This window comes from Ursus maritimus, unplaced genomic scaffold, assembly GCF_017311325.1.
Source record: "Ursus maritimus isolate PB19 unplaced genomic scaffold, ASM1731132v1 scaffold_21, whole genome shotgun sequence".
NCBI classification, from domain to species: Eukaryota; Metazoa; Chordata; class Mammalia; order Carnivora; family Ursidae; genus Ursus; species Ursus maritimus.
In genome coordinates this window covers 17,139,914-17,162,702 of record NW_024424564.1, presented here as the reverse complement: position 1 = coordinate 17,162,702, position 22,789 = coordinate 17,139,914, and the positions used below count along the sequence as shown (strand labels likewise).

General features: G+C 43.1%; 1 protein-coding gene and 1 long non-coding RNA gene across 8 annotated transcripts in view; one reads left to right on the top strand and one right to left on the bottom strand.

The window, feature by feature from the left end:
• LOC103656913 overlaps positions 1-3,085 on the bottom strand; it is a 195,052-nt gene extending 191,967 nt beyond the window's left edge. For all 7 annotated transcript variants that reach the window (XR_005836690.1, XR_005836692.1, XR_005836689.1 and 4 more), the window contains exons 1-2: positions 2,614-3,085; positions 1,610-1,717 (exon numbers count right to left, since the gene is read on the bottom strand). This is a non-coding gene — a long non-coding RNA (uncharacterized LOC103656913). The remainder of the gene's footprint in view (positions 1-1,609; positions 1,718-2,613) is intronic.
• A 716-nt stretch (positions 3,086-3,801) lies between these two features.
• Positions 3,802-22,789, top strand: part of E2F7 (E2F transcription factor 7) — a 33,420-nt gene continuing 14,432 nt past the window's right edge. Inside the window, exons 1-6 of the mRNA XM_008684332.2 lie at positions 3,802-3,894; positions 10,985-11,260; positions 14,407-14,575; positions 18,866-19,156; positions 20,522-20,680; positions 22,152-22,286. Of these exons, the coding sequence (XP_008682554.1) occupies positions 3,802-3,894; positions 10,985-11,260; positions 14,407-14,575; positions 18,866-19,156; positions 20,522-20,680; positions 22,152-22,286 (1,123 nt within the window). The remainder of the gene's footprint in view (positions 3,895-10,984; positions 11,261-14,406; positions 14,576-18,865; positions 19,157-20,521; positions 20,681-22,151; positions 22,287-22,789) is intronic.

The following is a 22,789-nucleotide window of genomic DNA, read 5'->3' as shown; positions in this document are numbered from 1 at the left end:
TAAATAAAAACTTAAAACCAAAAAAAAAAAAAAAAGGTAGAGTGTGTGTCCTTTCCTCTCGAATATGGGTAGATCTTTGACTGTTTCACCCAAGAAATATAGCAGAATTGATGCTATCTTCTTTCTAAGGGAACATTATAAAAGGCAATACATTTTCCACTTTGTGGGCTTGGGTACTCATTTTGGAGCCCTGAGTCCCCAAAGAAGTCCAACTGCCTCAGCCACCATGTCATAAGGAAGATCGGGCTACACCAAGAAGCCACATGCAGGGACTCTTCTTGGTGCTCCGCCCAAGTTCCCAGCCACCATCAGTGTCAACTGAACAACTGAGAGATTAACAGGTTATCTACAAAATCTGGGACTCAAAGCATCAAAGTAAGTGTATTGGAGTAATGTCTCTGAATTTGCCCACCAAACACTTATTTTCCAGTTTTCTTCCAAATTTAAGATCACTCTTACTTTAAGCAATTGATGAAATTACAAGAGTCTGAAACTACATAACAAGTTTTTCTTGTTCTGAATAGTGGCTACATTTGAAATAAAATAGATAGAAAAAATACTCTGGAAATGCGAGGAAAAGGTCTGTAACAAACTGCCTAACCTCAAAGAAACAACCACTATCATTTTGAAATATCAGAGAAATGAACGGACTTTAATGATTTAAGTGTGGGTCTAAAAAGCCGAATGGTGGTCCCAAAAAAGGGATATCCATCTCCTAGTCCCTGGAACCCATGGATGTCACCTTATTTGGAAAAAAGTTTTTTGCAGATGTAATTAAGTTAAGGATCTTAAGATGAAACCATCCAGAATTATACAAGTGGGACCTATACTCAGTAACAAGTGTCCTTGTAAGAGGTACACAAGAGAGTTAACAGACAGAAGGGGACCAGGCAAATCTGATCACTGAGGCAGAGATCTGAGTGAGGCAGCCATACGTCAAGGATTGTTTACAGCCACCCAAAGCCGGAAGAGGCCAAGAACAGATTCTCCTCTAGAGCCCCAGGGGGAATGTGGCCCAGCCAACACCTTGATTTCAACTTCTGACCTCCAGAACTGTGAGAGAATAAATCTCTATTATTCTAAATCAAAGTTTGTGGTGATTTTTCACAGCAGCCAAAGGAAACTAATACAGTTGGGAAAAAACATTTCCTAATCAAAATGTTCTGCTTCTATAGAAGTAAAAAACTTAATAAATTGCAGTTTTATTCTTTATACTTGTCTCCTCATGCTTCTACCTATAAGACAGATTTCAGTTCAAAATATCATTTCTAATATAAAACTGCCAAATTACTATTATTATTTTTCTATATGCTTAATATTTCCAAGCTCGTCTTTTAAATACGATCTAACAGTGATTTTTTAGGCAGTATTTATCAGCAACCTAAATAGAGTACAAAGTGAAGGACTTGATTGAGCACCCTAATTTCTGCAGAGGGTGCACTTAAATTCTGGGGGGTGAGGAGTGGAGAGCAGAGCACTAGTTACAGAAAGGATAAGAAGAATGATACCGGTTCTGTAAAGTATATGACTTGCAGGGCAATGTGTGTAGATATGCTTTAAAAAGGCTGTCCCAAATCCCATTAGCGGGACATCCTACAAAATGACTTACCAGTATTCCTCAAAACCATGGAGGCCAGCAAAAACGATGGAAGTATGAGAAACTGTCACAGCCAAGAAGAGCCTAGGGAGACATGAACACTACATGTAATGTGGTATCCTGGAACAGAAAAACATTAGGAAAAATTTAAGTAAACCTGAATAATGACTTCAGTTAAAGAATAACATGTCATTATTGGTTCATCAACTCCAACGAAGTACCATACAAACATAAGGTGTTAATAAACAGGTAAAACTGAGCGCCGGATATAGGTGCACTCTTTCTATCTTCTCAATTTTCCTGTAAATGTAAAATTGTTCTAATGTAAAATGTAAAATCGTCTACTAAAATACACACCGCACGTGCGTGCGCATCGGCGTGCACACACGCTCGCGCGCACACACACACACAGCTGTCCCTATCAATATTCATATTTCAAATAAGAAACTAAAGTTGAAGGAAGTGAAACATTTAATACAAATCAGTAATGTTGAGGAAATTTTCTCGACTACTTCCCAGAATGCTGGTGCACGTTGCAAAGAATTATTTAATAAGGCTTTTTGCCCTTAATTATTGGTGATGTTCTTAAAAAGGAACACCATCAAAAAACTTTTCCGGAACTAGAAGAAGGAGAAGGAGGAGAAGGAGAAAGAAAGAAAAAGAAAAAAACAGCTGGTTCTGCATGCAGTCTAGTTTCCAGGACTAACTGGCGTGCCATCTGCTCGCAGCATAGAGCGGTAACCATGGTTCACGTGTCACACCAGCGTGCGGTGTTAGTAAGTTTGCCCCAACAAGCCTGGACAACTTAGCTTCCGCGCAGGTTGCAGGGGGGAGGGGGTAGCGGCAGCGGCGTCCAGAGTGTGCGTATCGTTTTTTCCAAACTCCATCTGGTTTCCCCTCCCCTGGCTGTGCCCGCGGTCTCCCAGCGCGGCAAGCCGAGGGGACCGGAGCGGGCCTTTTATGCATAACAAAAGAGCCCTCCTCCTCCTTCTCCCGCTGCCCCGCGCCGCCCCCACCTTGGCTTCCCGCGGCCGCCCTGGCCCGCGTCTCCGGCAGGAATTGGCTCCCCGGCCCGAGGTTTCCAGGTACCCGGAAGGGGGAGGGGGCTGAGGCGGCAACAATTGGGCGGGTGAGGGCCAAACGCGCGGCTCGGAGCGCCAAGACTCCGAGGGGCGGTGAGCCCGGGCCGTGCCGCCACGTGATTGGCCGGGACCGCCCCGTCGGGCGCCGCTGATTGGTGGATTCTCAAATTCGGTCTCAAGGCGCCAGAGGAGGTGTTTTAGCGGGGACTGCGATCCAGGGCTGGAGAGCTGGCGCTGCCCGGACGCCGCGGGGTCCCAGCCAGCTCAGGGCACTCGGAGCGGGGATCTACGCGCCTCACTTTCCCCGCCCGATGTCACCGCCCGCCTGCTGATCGCCTCGTCCCGCTGGTCCCGCGCCGGTGTGGGGTCGTAGAGGACCCCAGAGGCAGGAAGCCTCCTTCTCCAAGTGGGAGTAAGTAGCGTGCGGCCTTAAGCGCTGCGAGGAGGCGGGAATTGGGGGGAAAGGGGACACCCTTGCCCCCAGCCCAGGCTACCAGCCTGCCACCCCTCTCCCCTGCTGGCGGGGATCGAGGAATTTCTGCCGCCGGACCAGGCGTGCACGGGGTGTCCTGGTTCCAGCTCTTCTTCCCGCGGAACAGTAGAAGGGACTTGTCTTTCCTCGCGATCTGGGGGGTTCATTGGAATTTTATCCTTGGGGTCCGCTTGGAGGCCTGTGAAGGGGCTGCGCTAAAAGCTGAGTGGGTTTGGTCTGGCGATCAGGTTTCCTTCCCCCCTGATTCAAAACCCCCTCAAAGCCGAATTCCTCCCAGTTCTTTGCGCCAAAATTAACTGACCCAGGAGACCCTGTACTTTCTGACAGATTTGCCCTACACTCTCCTGACTTGGTAACTTTGTTTTGTGCTGTTGCTTTTCATAAAAAATTACCATTTTGGTCGATTTTTGTTTTCTTCCCAGGTTTTTAGTAATTTCCAAGCACACTTTAAGTGTTCGTGTTCAATCATGTGCATTTTAGAGTTGGGGGGTGGCTACACTCCTGGAAATTCCCAGGATGAGTTTAGGGAGGGAAGTTCATGTTCACGAGCAAGTAATAAATAGATAATTTTGTTGGAGGAGAAAATATCCAATTATAAAATCACTTTCTAATGTGTTTGTGCATTACAGATGGAGGTAAATTGTTTAACACTAAAAGACCTGATCAACCCCAGGCAGTCCAGACTAGATTTTGCAATTGAAGATGGGGAAAATGCACAAAAGGTAAGTGCACTTAAATACCTTAAAGCTGTAACATATTTAGGATGATGTCTAATTCAAGGAAGTGTACCAACATGCCACTTGTCTTATAAACATAATAATTAATTTTGATGATTATAGAAATATACTTTTTTAACAATGGAGACACCCAAACCATTATTGTTGAGTTTCTCACTCAGTGTGCAGTGGAAAGAGGCTAAGTTAGATGTAATGTTGGAACCAATTTATATGAATCGAAGATGTGCTGGACACTGCAATCAAAAGTTTATAATACTTACAGTTGTCAAGAGTGGAATTAGCTAATGCTGCACAGGAATGTTAAGCCTCAATTCCCAAGAAAATAGACCTTATACTGTAAATGCTGGATTATTAAAGTGCCATGAAATGTTCTTCGTACCCCAGTGACCCAGCTCCTAGCGGCTGTTCCATTCACCCAAAATTATGACCTGTGCCTCCCATATATAGGGAGATAAAACGACTTAGCCCACTAGCATATTTGGAATCTTTGACAGTGCTGCTGGTTTTGTACTAAGCCTTTCCCTCCCTTTTTGCAACCCTTGTGATTTTTAAGACCATAGTTGTGTCTTCGAGAAACATAATGAAATAAAGTGGCCATAGTAATGTCTAAACTATTGCCATACCCGCATCAGCACAGCTGCACTCACCAGCCAGTGCCCTACTGAAAAGGTAAAATAGCTCATTAGAGAATGTCTAAGCATTTTTAGGCAGAAGCCAAATAGATATAACAAACCCAGGTATAGAAACTGCGTACAGATCTGAGCATAGCAACTTACTTGGGCATTGAACTTCTCTAGGTTCCTAGTCTTATTTTTAGGCTTAGCATCAACATGAAACTACCTGGTGGCAAAGCACCTGTTATGTGGACCTTTGAAGAATAGTTGACAACTGTTCATTTTGGATAGGCGCGCAATTGTATGTTTTTTGTTGATTTTTGTTCCGCTCATTCAAAAATTTTTTGTTAGGAAAAGAAGTATCCCAAAACATTATTGTTTCCAGGAGGACTTTCTAAAAATTACCTAAGCCATATGAGGATGGAAATGCCCAGACATTAAAATGTATATTGGGAGTTTCAGAGCAAAACTTTTTGTTTTCCTTTATAATTTGGGTGGAACAGCCTTGAAGGAATGTATACATTTATATAAAGCCTGAGTCATGTCCACTTCTTGCCTTTTGGGTCAGTGATTTTTTTAATCAAGTGCCTTCCACAAGGGCACCCTACTCTAGTTAGCATTGGTGAGTTCTGTGTCCAGCTGAACTTCCCCATTGTAATGCCTGTGGAGAAAAATTCAAATCACTCAAAAGAGATCAGAAAAGCAGTTAAAATGTTTGAAATGGAATGTATGAGCAGGGATTATTTCACCTCTCAAGGAGAAGGAAAGGAAAGAGAACCGTACTTCTGCCCAGATACCGGAGGGGTTTGTCTCTTTTTTTTCATCTTGCTATGTAGTAAAGGAAGGGGGATTTCTAGGCATGGCGAGAACATGGGATTTGCAATAACAGAGATCTGGGTTTGATTTCCTGCTCTGCCATTTATTAGCTCCATAACCTTGAACTAATGTATTTATTCAGTCACTCAATAAATATTTATGTTCCAGGAGCTGGGACACAGCGGTTTAGGTTTCCTCACCTCTTTCTCAAGCCTGTTTTTTTCCCTCCATAAATTGGAGCTAATAAATAGCACCTCCCTCTTTAGGTATTTGTAAAGCACCCAGTAACACATACTGGTCACACTGTCCTCGGTGGAACTGACAACCCAAAGCCGAACGTGTCAGCCCTGCCCTCACTTACCTGAGAGACTTTCAGGGTCTCAGATGCAAAACTAACCGACTGTACTGTGATTTGGTAAATGCCATCACAGGAGCAAGCACAAAATATTTGGCAAAATAAAGGAGGAAGAAATAGATTCACGGGGATCTCCCAGAGGAGATTTGGGAAGCTTCTCAGAGGAGGTAACATCTGGGCTAAGCCTCAATGGCTGAGGACGTTCAACCTACAAAAAAACAAGAGTGAACAACATGGACATTGTAAGCAGAGGAAATAACATGAGGTGTAGGCATTCAAGAAATGTTCGAGATATTCAGAGTGGCCAGAGCTAGTGGTGCTGAATAAATTGTTGCTTGAGACCCTCTGCGAGATGCCCGGTACAATGTTTTGTGGGTCAGCTGGCATTTAGAGGATTTCTCTTTTTTGACTTTCTGCACATTGGTCAACAACTTTAAGTGCTGTATTATGTATGCATCATCTTGCTACTTACGGAGAAATTTTTTTAAATATATAAGGGTTTTCAATTTCATTACCCAAGTTTACTGAGTCCAGGTATGAGATAATAAACAAGAGTCTCCTCTTAAGTTGTTCACAGCGCCTTTGGGGAGGACAAAAGAAAATGGATGGTTTGGCACGCAGGGGTGAGCGATAAGGATTGAACTGTCGGGGTGCTTTGTGAGGGAGATAATGCCTCACAAGGGCTGGAAGGAATGGATGCTAACTTAAGCAAGTGGAGGGAAAGGGAACTAGTAAGGAGTAGAAATGAGCAGGTATATTTGGAGACAATGCCCAGACTTAGTGGGCACAGGTTTTCTTTGAAGGTCATTCATGACTTTTAGGAGTGATTAAGAAAAAAGGTAAGTTTGATTTGGAGTATGTATTTGTTCCTGTGTGATTACAGGTAGATAAATACGTGTAGGGGACACTCGTTGCCTGATCTTGGAATTCATGGAAAGTCCTAGCCAGATACAAACTTGGGAACTGTCAGCATACAGGGTGGTTTTAAAGCCAGGACATGAGAGCAGGTGAACTGTTCCAGAGAGAGCGAACAGAGAGGAGTGGAGGGCGGTCGTTTTAAGAGTAGAAAAAAAGGAACCAAGGAAGGAGACTGAGAAGAAACAGTCTGAGAAGTAGGACGAGAACCAAGAGAGAAAGCGTGCTCTTTCAGAAGGCCTGAGTGTGTTTTAGAGCAAAAAACAGTCAATGGTGTCAGCCACAGCGGTGAGGTCAAGTGAGCCGTTCTACTATTGATCTGGCAAGTAAGAGGTGACCTCAGGGAAAGCAGTGGATCAGAACAGCCTGGTGGTTTGAGGAACCCCTGGGAGATGGGTAGGGGAAAGCCCTTGTGGATTACTCATTCTAGAAAGTGTGCTCTGAAGGGAAAGAGAGTTATTGGTTGATCGCTAGAAGGAGACATTCCTAATGTGTCGTCTTTGCAGTGAGCCCTAAAGCATAGGTAGGGTTTCAATGGGCAAAGCTTCACTGATAGCACTAAAGACAAAGTCATGGTGTAGGGCAGGTTTGAAGAAAAGCAAGTGGACTGTTTGGGCAAAATGTGGAATAGGCATGAGATGGAACTGGAAAAGCAGTTGGCAAAATATTGCCAAGGGCCTTGACAAGGCTGATCACTGTATACATTGTTGGAAGGAACACGATCAAAGCTGTATGAGACACAAGCAGGACTCGAACCAAGATCTTCTAACTACAAAGCCTCTCTCTGGCAGTGTACAGCAGAGTCGAAGTGCTGGTGTAATTCATGATCACACGCATCTGTAGCACTCACAAGTGACAAACTGCCTTCACCTTCCTTATCTGATGCCACCTTCCCAGCACTTCCATGGCAAGTAAGCCAGGCTGTGCGGTCTCCATTTGCATATGAGAACGGGAGAGCCTGTTCCATGGGTTGCATTTCCCCAGGCCTTCTCTAACCAAGGAGGGGACGTCCTGGGCATTGCGGCTTAGATTTCCGGGCAGGCAGATCCAGCATGGTTAGCGCACAGGTTTGTTCGGGGGGCTTTGGGGGTCCGGGCCTGTGGGTGGGAGGGGAAGGCAGTGGAACTGGACAGAGGGAGGAGCAGATCTGCAACACAGGCTCAGGGGAAGTGGGAAGTCTGGACTTTATGCAACTGGGAGTTCTAAGATGACCTTTCAGAGCCATCCTGAGTCAGGGCAAGGGGGCCAGGCTCTTACATATCAGCACTGCCTCTTCCGGCATTGAGGATGACCCAGGCCTTCCTGGGAGGCTGCAATCCCAGAGGAGTTAGCCCTCTCAGCGGAGGCACTCCGGTTAAGGGCTTCCCGTTGGTATTCCTTCCAGCAGCTGGGGGAGCGAGTCATTTGTTCTGAAAAGATCTCAGTGGATCCCCATGGCCACCACACAGCGGGGGAGCCTTGCTGGAAAGCCGCAGAGGTAGTTACTTTGGTTGGAACCCCTTACTTTATTGATAAGGAAACCTGGGCCCAGACAGAACAAGGAATTTGTTCAGTATCCAAAAGATACAGAGCTGAGACAAAAACCATGTTTCCAAATTCTAACTCCCTTTCCACTCACACGGTGTCAGGACTGCAGGCTAAGCAGACGAAGCAGGGTCCGATTAGCGTACAGTTGACTTTCTGCCCATCTGAGATCTCAGAATGCAAATGTGCATGGCATTTTTTTTTTCCTTTTCGTGGAGGTATGCTACAATCATAACCTGGCAGGTCACCTAACGCTTCTGCTGTAAGTTTTACTTAAACTGAGGTGAAAATATATCAAAGTATTGGAGGAAATAATGCATCTAAATTGTTCTCGTAGGGCAAGAGTAGGGGCTCATCATTTCTGTGAGAATAGGTAGGTACCGTAGAGGCTGTACAGAAGGAGGGTGGCTCTCTGGCCCCCTCAGCAAGCCTGGGCCACACCCTCTACCACAGGGATACGTTTTGGAAAACAAGATAATCAAGGCACAGTGTTCTTTCAGCATCTGTAAGGGGCAAAGCATAGTGCCAAAAACTGTGATGGATGAAACATGTGAGACTTGCTCCCTGACCTCCAGAAGGGCACAGTCTCGTTAATGAGTCAAGATACGCACCCAAGAAGTTAAGTAGCAATATGACGCGCCGTATCGTATTAGCCGAGTGTTAGCCGAGTGCCAGAATGAACGGTAATACAGAGTGGGAGAGAGGGGAATGGGTAACAGCTAAGTTTTACTGCGAGGTCACTCTATGCCAGGAACTATTCTAATAACCCTTGAGGTTGGTATTTTCATGAACTTCAGTTTCAGTTGATAGAATTAAAATACAGTGAAGACAAGCAGCTTGCCCACGCTCATGCCACTGCTAACTAGCAGAGGCAGCCGAGAGCCTACCTGCCCAACTCCTTCCCCATACTGCCTCTCCACGGGTGCCCGTGGGTACCTTTTGTGGGAGCTCTGATAAAGATAACTTCCTCCCAGTTTGCACCCAGGACAAGCTCATTTCTAGATGTAGGATTTCAGAAACTTCTGCTGTCAGCTGTTTCTTGCATACCAATGACTTTTATACTGAACGAAGGTCGTATGTGACCTTGGGCAAGTTATTTAACCTCTCTGTGCCTCAGCTTCTTCATTGTTGGCTGGAAAAATAATAGCACCTAGGTCACAGGACTGGATGCAGAGTTAATAGATGTAAAGTACATAAAATGGGGTGTGGTCCAGAGTAAACACTCAGTACTTTCCCTTCAGAGTTCCCTTGAGGAAGACTTCATCAGATTTGCACCCTAGCACGATGTGTTAAGAGATGTGCGCAGGTGAAGTTTCTGGGATGGCTGCTTACTGCCGCCGTGGTGGGACATCGTCACCCTCGTCCCCACCTCCCTTCCTTCCAGTGACACTGGGCAGAGCCTCACCGTGGCCAGCTGGCAGCTTCTGCTGATCCAAGGAACAAGAGTTGGCCCCCGCTAACACAAACTCCAGTTGCTCCCAGTCTTTTTTCCCCTCTTCATATGTTGCTCATTTATAGGAAAGCACCCTTTTTAAACCACTGCTCAGCCAAAAGGCAAGCATGCAGTAGCTGCAGAGTGATACGTGTATAGGAAAAGGAATGACAAATGTTTAACTCAGCCGCCTTCATCATTATGTAAGATAATATTGCCTGGAGGTGAATTCTGCTACACGAAGAGCAGAATCTTTCCATTTTCGAACAGCAAATCCTTATTTTAGGGGAAAGAAATTTGTTTTCATTACCTGGTAGTTCCAAATGTGGCTTTCACGTACTTGGTCCTTCTTCACAGTGGACTAAAGGACATAATGGATCCATCGTTGATCTTTTCTTACAATTATCTAAGACAGTCTACTCGAAGCATGGTCTGGGGGCACATGCTAGTCCACAAACTATTACTAAACTGCAAAAAATTAAGAACAGAACTTGAGAGTCAAGTACTTGGAAAGCTCTGTAGCTATTTGATCTTGCCCCCTGTGGCATCTAGGCCTATGATCAGGGGTCTCTTCCTGTTGAACGGGCAGTAGGTTGTTTGAGTGACCAACTCAAATGGAGAGTCACAGGTGGTGCAAGTTGCATGTGAGTCCTGTGAAGTAAAACCAGGTATCAGTATGTGGGAGTTTGGATAGTTTGAGAAGCATTGCTCCAGGGGAATTATAGCCCTCCAGGTCGGTTTGAAATGTGGCATTTTTTTGGATACTTTTCCATTGGTCCTGCTACTAATTGCTATATTAGCACTGGTGAACATTGAACTACAAAAGCATAATTGTGCTGCACTAGTTAGTGCAAACTTGTAAATAGAGAAGCAATATGGACTCAACCCACATTTGCCCTTATCATCCCTAACTATTATAAGAACCTACCAGTGACAGATACACTCACGACTTTGTTCACAGAGGTGCCATGAGAAGTATGTTTAAAAGCAGTGAATAAGGGGTGCCTGGTTCACTCAGTCAGTGAAGCATCTGGCTATTGATTTCGGCTCAGGTCATGATCTCAGGGTTTTGGGATCGAGCCCCTCATTGGGCGCCACACTTGGTGGGGAGTCTGCTTGAGACTCTCTCTCTCTCTCTCTCCCCTTTGCCCCTCCCCCTGCTTCTGCACACTCTCTCTCTAAAATAAATAAAGATATCTCAACAAATAAAATAAAAGCCCATGATAATCATTTTCTTGCTGAACCACTCTTGGATTCCACGAATCCTTCTATTTTCATTAGTCCTAGCCTGATATTTTTCAGCCCTGAACATGTGGTCTCTTTGTGTCTTCATGTGTTGGTGAATCATGGGAACAAAATGCTCTTGGCTTATACCTGCCCATTCTCTTTCTTGCTAAAAGGTCTCTTTTTTTAAAATAGGAAAATATATTTGTTGATCGCTCAAGGATGGCCCCGAAGACTCCAATAAAAAATGAACCAATTGATTTATCAAAGCAAAAAATCTTCACTCCAGAAAGAAATCCCATTACTCCAGTTAAGCTTGTTGACAGACAGCAGGCAGAACCATGGACGCCCACAGCTAACCTGAAGGTGCTCATTAGTGCTGCCAGCCCAGACATCAGAGACCGGGAGAAGAAAAAGGGACTGTTCAGACCCATTGAAAACAAGGATGATGCCTTTACAGACTCTCTGCAGGTAAACAGGCTGCACTCCTCAGGCTTTACAGAATTTTTAAATTTTTACTTGATTATTTAAAAGTCATAGACTTCTCTGGGGCTCCTGGGTGGCGCAGTCGTTGGGCATCTGCCTTCAGCTCAGGGCGTGATCCCGGCGTTATGGGATCAAGGCCCACATCAGGCTCCTCCGCTATGAGCCTGCTTCTTCCTCTCCCACTCCCCCTGCTTGTGTTCCCTCTCTCGCTGGCTGTCTCTATCTCTGTCAAATAAATAAATAAAATCTTTAAAAAAAAAAAAAGTCATAGACTTATCAATTTTTCAGTTACTGTGGACCCAAAAGCAGTATTAAACTTCATGTCTTCTTTTTTTTATTTTTTTTTCCTATTGGGATGCTATAACGTCATGTCAGATGTCTGTAGTGGTAAAATACCTTTCGGTAGGCAGTATCTTTCATCCACAAATCCCTGCTATTTATAGATATCAGAATACATCAAAACTTAATATCTTATTTATAGCTGAAATGGAATTCTCACACTCCCATTTTTTTCATAATGAATGCTTTCTTCTCTTCTGTATGCTACTCCTTTGACTACTCCCAGTACACATTTTAAAAATGAAATTTTTTAAGCGAAACCGTTTAAGAATTTTGACTTAATGAAAAAGTTGGGACTTTTTTTATGCTGCTGTAAATTGTAATTTTGCTTTGATTTTGAGGGCAATAGTTTATTTTAGACCTGGGAAATTTCTTTATTTTTATATATGTTCAGTTCTTTCATTTGGGGCCTTAAAGTTAAATCATCTTTAAGTTATCAGTCCTCTGGGGAACCAGAGCTATTGAATAAACAGCATATCTATACTTTAAAAAAAAAAAAAAAGTCAAAAATTTTCACTCTCCCATCAAACTTTTTCCCATATTGCTAACAAAAGTCAGTTATTTCTCCATTTTTCCCTTTTGGGGATTTTTTTATGCTATAAAAATTACTAAAATGAAGAAATTGGGACAGGAAAAGAGAAAAAGATGTCCCAAATCTGGTTTTAGTTGCTAAAGATTATGTACATGATAAGTATATTTTATATGACCAATATTCTATCAAAAGGTAGTAAAGAATCAGTTTAAGGAAGATATTCCTCAGTAATTTTTAAAAATATAAAGGGATTCTATGACCCAAAAGTTTGAGGACTACTGTCCAAGAGAATACAGCTAGCAGTGAAATTATTATGTCACTGGATATGCAAATATTCACAAAGTAATTGCTTTCCCAAGTGTTATTTTCACCCACCAATAATGTATGAACATTTATTGATCCACATCTTCTCTGACATTTGACTCTGTCAAATTTATTAGTTTCTGCCAATCTAATGGGTATACAGGTGTGTATTTTTGTGGTATTCATTTGCTCTTCCTTGATTACTAATGAGGCTAAGCCTCTCTCCACATGTTTACTGGCCACCATGTTTTTTTTCCTCTTCTGTGAATGGTCTTTTCATGTTCTTTACTGATTTTTATTGGGTTCTTTTTCTCTATCCTGATATGTAAGAGTTTACTGTATAATCTTGAAAAATAAACCTTTATCAGTTCAATGTGCTACATTTCAGTTTGGTGCTGGTCTTTTTTCATGTTGCTTGTTGTAATCAATTGTCCCTGCACTATTTATTCAGTCATTTTCCCAAGTGGGCAGTGCTATCTCTGTTATCTGTTTCTTGGTTCTCTTCTGTTCCATTGGCCAATCTGTGCATCCCTACACCAGTACCATATTGGAATAAGCCTCGATATTAAGTAAAGCAAGACTCAACTTATTTTGCTTCAGAGTGTGTAGGCTGTTCTCTGCCTTTTGCTTTTCCATATATGCTTCAGATTGGATTTTAATTGAATTGCATTGTATGTAGATTAATTTAAGAAGAATAAACCTGTTTATGGTACTGAGCCCTCCTATCCATGAAGATAGTATATTTCTCTAAGTTTTAATATTTTATACAAATGGATTTTTGCTAGTTTTGTTCCTAAAAGCCTCATCATTCTTATTGCTATTGTAAATAATGACTTTCATTTCATTTTTCTGTTACTACTGTATGGTAGTGCTGGTGGTTTTTTAAATATATTGTTTTGCCTTTACATCTACCTTGCTAAATTTGCTTATTATTTTTAATAATTTGAGATACTTTTGAGTTTTATATATAAACAATTGTACCATCTGCAGAATGATAGTTTTGCTTATTCTTTTCTAATCCTTTGCTTCACTTTCTTTTTCTTGTCCTCACGCACTGGCTAGGATCTTCAACATGATGTTGAAGAGGAACAGTAATAATGGGCGTCCTTATCCTTTTCCAGATTTTAAGGGAATGCTTCCAGTATTTTCCCATTAAGACGTGTGTTTGCTGTTGGGTTTTTATGGATACACTTTTTATTAAAGAAGTTCTCCATTTCTAGTTTTCTAAGGGCGTTTTTGAAAATCACGAATGAGTGTTAATTTTAGCAAATGCTTTTTCTGAAGCCATTGAGATAATCATATCACTTTTCTCCTTGAATCTGTTGATTGAAAAGACTTTTACTTTCTCGGGCTTGAATTGAGCCTTCTTCAAATGTGGGTTGATGAGACAAGGATACTACTTTAGTGTACTTAACAATAAGAAAAAATAAGAAAGAGTAAGACTTAGCTGCCCTTGTTCAGTTCCATCTACCCTTGGTCAGTTATAAAAAATAAAGCACTTTGGTGACAGTGCAGGCCAGTGGGTCTCAGACTTTTATGTCAGTAGGAATCACCCAAGATCTAGATTCTGATACATCAGGTCTGGGATACAGCCTGAGACTCTATGTCTTTTACAAGCTTCTGGTGACACTGATCTAGTGAGCACGTTCGTAGCAAGTGTGTAACAAGCCATAAACAACTTCATTTTTCATTTTTTAAGCTTTTAACCAAAAGACTCATCCTCAAGTTTCAAAGGAGAAAAAATTCAGTCCAAAGAAAACAATCAGTAAGACGTTAAGAAAATTGGATTAGGAAATGTATTTTAACCAGAGTCTAACATGATATGGACAGGGATGTGCCCCTCACTTTGCCAATAACTCTCATTTTTCCATGCATTTCTCTTGCATTTTTCATGCAATTTCTCAATTAGGATATTAACTATGACATCTCTCTCCTCCCTTTTGTCTGCCCTTTGTAGCTTGATGTTGTTGGGGACAGTGCTGTGGATGAATTTGAAAAGCAAAGGCCAAGCAGAAAACAGAAAAGTCTAGGACTCCTGTGCCAGAAGTTTCTAGCTCGCTATCCAAGTTATCCCTTGTCAACCGAGAAAACAACCATCTCCCTAGATGAAGTTGCTGTCAGTCTTGGTATGTATCATCAGATTACCTGGAGGCCTGTCTCTAGTCACGGTGGGAAACCAGTTTCCTCGGGCAGGCTGAAGTCTTCAGATAGCTTCTCATTAAGTAAAGGGTGGGCTCCAAACAGTAAGGACAGAGGAGCAAGTCGAGCTTCCTTCTGTCATCGAATTTCTCTTCCTTATGTATAGGATTCCAGGGAGTCTTCTATGCCTGAGGGTCAAACAAAAATTGTTTTTTTTTAACCTTATAAAATATTTGTATAAAAAGACTCACATTAAAAATTAATATCTCATTTTTAATTTCAGATTATTTCAGACAGACAAAAAACATTGAAAAATGCCTTGCTGTTTATTTTTAATAATGCTTCTAAGCCTTCAGACCTGGTGTTATTTCTGATATCAAACAGGATTTGAGAGCAAGAGCATTATGTTTGAAGCCATATACTGTGATATTCACAGCAGGCCTGCCAAACAAGGAGAAGCACATCTGGACATAACTCAAACAGCTAAACCTTATAACAAAGAGGAGTGCCTGTGTTCACATGGCTTGGGTGTGTGTAATGTGCACTGGCGTATGGGCTGCAAATACACGGACAGCCGCCTCAGGGTAGAGACCCCTAGTGGACATGAATTGCAGTTCATCTCAGGGTAAACATACTGTTGTCAATATTTAATAAGCAGAAATCACAGCGATTTGAAGGTAGAGGGTGTCCCCTTAAAAAATAAAGAGGTTGCACATAATTAAAAAAAGTCAACTAAACAAGGTTGTATGATAGATTATATTTTTAATTTGTTTTTTGGTTCTTTTTACATAGCCCTGAGGTATGTGCCTCAGTAGGTGGTTATCAATCTGAATTATTCAAACTGATGGCTAAAAATATTTTAGTTACCAGAAACTGAGATAACGAGGAAGCAATGGGCTGTGATAGAAAGACCATGGGCTGGGCTTTGGGTCAGATGGGGCTGGATTTGAAGCCCAGCTCTCCAATTTACAGGCCGTAAGAGTTTTAAAAAGTTAATTAATCTTTCCCTGTCTATAATACAAGAATCATGGCACCTCCCTTGCAGAAATTTAGCCAAGTTGGGGATAATGTCAGCAACATGCCTAACTCAGGTCCTAGCGTGGGTAACTGTTACTGTTACGTGGAATAGTTTCTACTCAGCTCTTACTAGATCTCTCTCCGCCCTCCCCAAATTGTCCTCTCAACCTCTAGGAAGAGGAAGAAGTATGGTGCCTTGGGGAGTCCAGACGTAGAATACAGTATTTGGCATCAGTGCCAATGAAACAAGAAGGGGAAGGTGACCTAGTTGGATAGAGGCTTGGGATATACCCATTCGAGGCATAGGGTGCTAGAAACTTGTCTTACAGAGGATGAGTGTAAAACATAGTCATAGTGTCCTTCTCACTGGGGTTCATGAAGCCAGGTTCCTCCATGTACCAACTTCCATTTAGGGACCTTGTATGATGTCAGTGCGAAGACAAAAGATTAGATGTTGGAAGGCTATGTTACAGATCGTGGCGGGGGGTGGGCAGACAGGAAACTGGATTTCTACTCTCATGTGAGCTACAGATGCCCATGTTATGGCTGGTTAGAGCAGAATTCCAGAGATTTTTGCAAACAGCTTCCCAATGCCTCGTGATCACCCAGACCAGCAAAATGAACTTGCCATCTCTCTTCCTGTGAGGTCCAAAAACGGGGTCCCTTCTTGGAAGCTGTTTCAGTGGTAACGACTTCTTGGGGTTGAGTCTTAACTCCCTGCTGTATCCCAGGTCACAGGTTATAAGAACATATGTTAACCAAGAATGTTCAGAGCATTTCAATTGCATTATTTTGCAGATTGTGATCCCATGTAGATTTGACATGGATATTACAGGTAAGAAGTTAAAGAACTAGGGGCACCTAGGTGGCTTAGTCAGTTAAGCATCCAGCTCTTGATTCGGCTCAGGTCATAATCTCGGGGTTGTGGGATTGAGACCCGGGTCAGGCTCAGTGCTCAGTGGGGAGTCAGCTTGAGATTCTCACCCTCTGCACCGACCCCCCACCCCCGAGCGTGTTCTCTCTCAAATAAATAAATAAATAAATATTTTTTTAAAAAATAGAAGTTAAAGAACCAGGAGTGACTTCAGTAAATGGACAATAGCACAGCCTTAGAAATGAATTTATTGGACTGAGAGATGTTCCCAATAAGCTCCATCGAGGACTAAGGGAAGCATGGTAATGACTGCTAAACCTTGGGGAGGCATAACTAATGCCATGACTAGGATTAATAGGATTGTGCTGATCCAAAAGAAAAAGGAGGCTGGGTGCCAGGAAAAACCTTCCCGACAGAGCAAGCCCCAGCGTCACCTGAAGGTCTTGAGACCTGTGAAATGGAACTTTTTAGTGCACCAGCCAGTAGACAGTTAAACGCAGTCCAGATTGAAAAGATGATTATCCAGGCAGGCAGCTGCCACATTGGCTTTTATCAGCACCACCTATTAAACACCCATTGTGCATATTAAACATTCATCTTACCCTCCAAGTGGTCAGAATCTTGCTTTATTTTCCCTTCTTAGGATCTCTATCCAGCTAGATGGAGATTTAACAGTTTGTATCTAATACAAAATAACAAAACAGCCCAGCATATGGCTGGCCCCAGGGTGTCTCAGTTGCATTCACATGACATTTCTAATGGGAAGGTTTATAGAATGTTACACTCTAAACAAGATGTGTTAATATATGAAAACAGACCGGAATAAAAAGCCAGGCAGATCTGGACAAGAGGCTGCTGACTGCCCCTGCCAGCACCTTCCAGCAGGCATCTGGCACTGAAGCCTGAGCTTCTGAGGGTGAAGAACCTTTCAGGGTCAGGAGCCGAAATGTACTGATTGTGAAATGCGTCTTCATGCAAATGAAAGAAATTTACTTCACCTCCAAAGTTTTCATCGTCATTTGGTCAGTTTTTTCTATTAAATCTTGGAAGGGCCAGAAGCTACGTTCACTGAGTCTGCTCTGATTATATAACAGCTCCTGACAAGTGAGCAGAAAGAGGGCATCTTTGTAGCTGGACCAGTTTTCTGGGAGCTGCCTGGAGGCTTTTGTTATGGGGTCTTAGATGAGAGCAAAGGAGCCAGTGGGTTCCAAAAGCCTAAGGGCCTGTTGCACAACAGGATGAGTCAGAGGAAAGTTTTAAAATCTGTTTCTACTGTGACCTCTCATGCTAGCAGGGATTTGGGGTATTTCCAATGCTGTGTTCAGGAAATATTTACAAAATAATATACAAACAGTAGATAAAATTGACACCTATTGTAGACCCTTTACGTTTATGGCTACGTTTAATCCTCATCACCTTATGAGATAAATACTAAGGCACAGAAAGATGAAGTAACTTCCAAGGATCACAGAACTAGTAAGGGATAGATTGGGTTGATTCAAATCCAGGCAGTCTGACCTCAAAGCCCCCATGCTCAACTGCCGTACATATTTTTGATAAATGTGGTAGACAGCTCATAATCCTAGCTATTTTGAGAGTGTTGGGAAAGTGGGTGGACAATTGATGAACTTCATGGTCAGCCTGTATTGGACATGAAGAGTCTCTGTGCTTTACCGCTGGGCTGTTTGGCCCAAAGGCCTGTGAATGGGAACAGAGGGACAATTATCGGTGGCCAAGGAGCAAAAGGAAACCTGTATGTTGTTCAGCAGTGGCTGTAGCTTCCTCCAGCAACTTGAGAAGGGTGCCCACGCTCTTGACTCCTGAGTTTCCAGTGCAAAATAGGAAAGAAAATATTTGCCATCTGTTTTCCTAACCGGGCCATTAAGAGAGTTAACAAGATAATTATTTCACATCATTCAAACTCCAGGAAAGGAGAGAATTGTCCAAATGAGGTATCATGCATTATACACAGTTTATTTTATAGTCTGCATAATTAGGAACACAAGTCCAGATCAACCAGTGTTCATCAGGCGTCCGTTAGACACACTAGAACACATGGTGCTCAGTCCCACCCGTTCTAACAGGCTGAAGTGTTGGTGTGGCTCACCTCACAGGTCCAAAGAAAAGACATACTACTGTTTATGGCATAGAGATGGAACTATCATCCGTGTCTGGGGGGATGTTTTATCCTAGCTTTTGTTAAGGGTTGGATCCCAATAACAAGAAAGAAAAATAATTTCTAGGTTGAATTTTTAGAGTCTCTGCACTTGCTGGCCATTATACTGGGCATCATGTAAAGGAGTTTACAGACACGGTCCAGGCCCTCAAGGAATTTTTACACAAAAATGTTTGCCTACATGACGGTCAACTTCTATTTTTCAAACAGGCGTTGAAAGGAGACGTATCTATGACATTGTAAATGTGCTGGAATCGCTGCATCTGGTCAGCCGGGTGGCCAAGAATCAGTATGGCTGGCATGGACGGCACAGCCTGCCAAAAACCCTGAGGAGCCTCCAGAGACTGGGAGAGGAGCAGAAGTATGAAGAGCAGATGGCACATCTCCAACAGAAAGAGCTAGATCTGATGGATTATAAACTTGGAGAACGTAAAAAAGAGAGCTATCCAGATTCTCAAGATCAGCAGTTACTGGATTTCTCAGAACCCGACTATCCCTCCTGTGAGTGCACTGTAACCACACGAGTAATGGCAGAGAGGGAGTGGTGGTCTTTTCTGTAGAAATCACCGCTAAGGTGGGAAGTGCCAGATTGACAGCCCTGGAGGGAGATGCTCTCCTAGTCGATCTACCAAAGAAAGGGAGACAGATGGCTCCCTGACTGGGCTTCCCCCTCAACTTCACTTCAAGCCTGACTAGTGGCAGTTCACTTGGTATTTGGTATGTTTGGACCATAGATCGCGAACAGTGCTCCTATGTCAGACTGACAGCCCTGTGCTGACATGTAATTGTGAGCCTTTAAGGAAATTCTACTCTGAAGTTATCTTTTCAGAGAGTTTAATTTTTTAAATTATATTTAGAGTAGATTACTTAGAAAAAAACCCCGTTGGGAGAACATGTTGATAAGAAAGATCGATAACCCCTCCTGTCATTTGCTGTAGCATGTATCTGCATTGTTCCTCCCCGCCCAGCTCTTAGGTATCCACTTCCAGTTTTAACCATTGATCTCCATCATTCTCACCCTATTCACCATTGCTAGGATGGTAAAGTACAAGGATCACTCGCAAATACAATAGGAATGGAAACGCGGTCCTGGTTTTCATTAGATTTACTGCCTCGTGCCTTTTAGCGCCACCCCACGAGCCAGTTCTTATCCTGATAACCAGAGGAGACAGCCATCTGTCGGGGATGGTTGGCCTGCCGTCTACAACAGCACACATCTGATCATTGTCTCCTCTTCAGTTCTAGCTTATTTCTTCACTTCCTTCTGAAAAGCAATGAAAGAGGCGAACGCCTGCTTTGTTTCAGATATTCTAGGTATTGTGGGCACAGAGAAATAAAAACAAGAGTTCTTGCCCTTGGGGGAAGAGTTGCTGTTCTGAAAACAATCCCTGAAGTCCACCCTCTCCTTTTTTCCTTCTACACTCATCTTTTCAAAAAGTTGTTTCAGGAACACTACCTCATGGACTGTATTCTATGAAGTAGGAGTCTAAAAGCACTACGAGTGGTTTCAAACATGCATTTCAGAGTTTATGCCTGCTGGAGAGTAGTTGCACAGCCATAAGAAAATCCGTCTCACTTCTTGGGGCGCCTGGCTGGCTCAGTCGGTAGAGCATGCAGCTCTCGATCTCAGGGTCATGAGTTGGAGCCCCACATTGGACATAGAGATTACTTAAAAAAGAAAGAAAAAGAAATCCATCTCATTTCTTTATGAGCCATCTTTTTGTGATATGTGTCCAGTAGGCGTCTGCCTGTAACCAGAGCGACCTTTGCATCTGCTGTCGAGTTAGTAGTTCTGGCAAACTCTAAGTACCGTCTTTCATGTGGTAAATTATATGTTTTGATGCTTTCGTTTCATTCCCTTTGTAGCATCTGCAAACAGTAGAAAAGACAAGTCTCTGAGAATTATGAGCCAGAAGTTTGTCATGCTGTTCCTCGTCTCCAAAACCAAGATTGTTACTCTTGATGTGGCGGCCAAAATACTGATAGAAGAAAGCCAGGATACCCCGGACCACAGTAAATTTAAAAGTAAGCATCTTCACCTAAACCCACTTACCAGTACAAAAAGGGTGGGATTTCATGTGTTGATATTTTCTGTCTCTGAGATTGAAAAAAAAAAATTTTTTTTTAAGAAGTGCAATCGTTTCTCACACTCATAAAGGTTCTTGGTGCTGTGAGAGGTAAGTTAGTAAATACTAGAATTCCCAGTAAAGTTCTGTCAGATGCGTTTTCCTCAGCAGTCAGAGGGGATGGTGGAAGCAGAACGCCATCCCACAAACCCAGGTCAGGGAGGGTGTAAGATACTTTGCATTTCTCTTTAGTATCGCTGCATCCAAGACGGAATGTCTGAGTTTTCTTTCCCCTTTTTTCCTCACCCCCTGCCTACTCTTCTGATGGGTGGAGATGAAAGTTGTCTGCAGGTAAGAGCCAGAGGAATGACCAGGGTAGGGTAGGGGCGGTGGGACAGGGCTGCTGGGCAAGCAGAGAGTTTCTGAGTTGCACACCCGGGGCATCTTCTTTTTCTGTCAAGCCTGGGTGCAGCCAAATACCCTTGGCTACTGGTAGCGCTTTCAAGCCGTGAGAAGCCACGAGCTCAGCTTTCTCTGCTTTGTCTGTTTCCACTGGAATTAGAGTGACTCTGTGGGAGAAATGACTAGATAAAATGCAGCTCTATCAAGATTGGGAAGAAGATTGCATCTGGGGTGAATGTGTGATGTTTCTGGACCATAATCACAGCTCCTTTGCTTGATCTTAGCCCCAAGGTCAAGTGGGTTTCCTACCTATAAATCGATGTCTTGAATAGAAATTACTTTATGGGTATTGCCCTGCCTGTCGAATGCCTTACCACCCCTTCTGAATTTCCCCTCTAGTACCTGCATTTTCAAATGTCTCTCCTCAAACCTCATAAGACTCAGGGAATGTCCATCCCACCCTTCCCCACTAGGCGGCCAGATGCCAGGATTCAGGTGAGGAGCCGCCTGTCATCAGCACAGCTGACCCTCATGACCTTGAGCCCCAAGCCCTCTTGTGTGCCCAGGAGTGCAGCCACACAGGAAGCTCTGGGGGGGGTCCCTGTCATTTTCACAGGCCAGCTGCCTGCTCGAGCTGGTGCCACCACCTCCTGCTGGGAGAAACTCAGCGCAGCTTTTGACATGCCACATAGCAGAATTACATTCACTGAGCCTTTAATTATAGCCCCTGTCCCTCCCTTGGTGTTTTTGCCATCTCAGCGCTCCCTGCTTGTCAGCAGGTGCCTCTTACATGGGGTGTGAAGTTGTGGAAGAGGAAAGACACACTGACCTTCCCTTAGAATGTGTCTTCGGACACATCAGATACATAAATCCCAGGTGATCGCATGACGGAGCCGTCGGCCTCTGCTGCACCCCACTGCTTTCTGCTGGAGGTTTATGTGGTGGCCGAGAAAAGTGACCTGTCACATCAATGACAATGTAATGGTATCACAAACGGCGTGACCATAATTGTGTTTTATATCTTTAAGCAAAGGTACGACGCCTGTATGACATAGCCAATGTTCTGACCAGCTTGGCTCTAATAAAGAAAGTGCACGTAACAGAAGAGCGAGGCCGTAAACCAGCCTTCAAATGGATCGGGCCTGTGGACTTCAGTTCCAGCGGTAAGTCGCATGGTTTTGCTAGGCGTCTATTTTATTTACAATCCCCAATTCCTGTTCTAACTCATGCCTCTTCTACACAGTGGGATTGATGTTCATTTCCCGTAACCCCTGTCATATTCAAAATTAGACCTGTGGTATCCCTCGGAACAACGAACATTCGTCTGTAAGTGGTGTGTGCAACGGCTCACATATCACCGGAAGGGAAATCCTGAGCCTATAACGTGGGAGTTTCTGTAACTATTAAATTATAGCCCATTAGCTTTTTTCATTTTATTCCGAAGTTCCTGGAAGTTTGGGCTTGAGGATTAAAATAACCCTTCTTATGAACTCTGGTGTTTCTGCATCAGCAGAATAAAGCATTATTTTTCTTTGAAATTCCAGGTAATATAAAAATTATATCAATTACTATCACAAAATGAATATATGGTAAAGATGGCTTCTAAATATGGTATGGATGTAATGAACACCTTTTTGATAATTTATTTAACAGGTTACAAATGTCA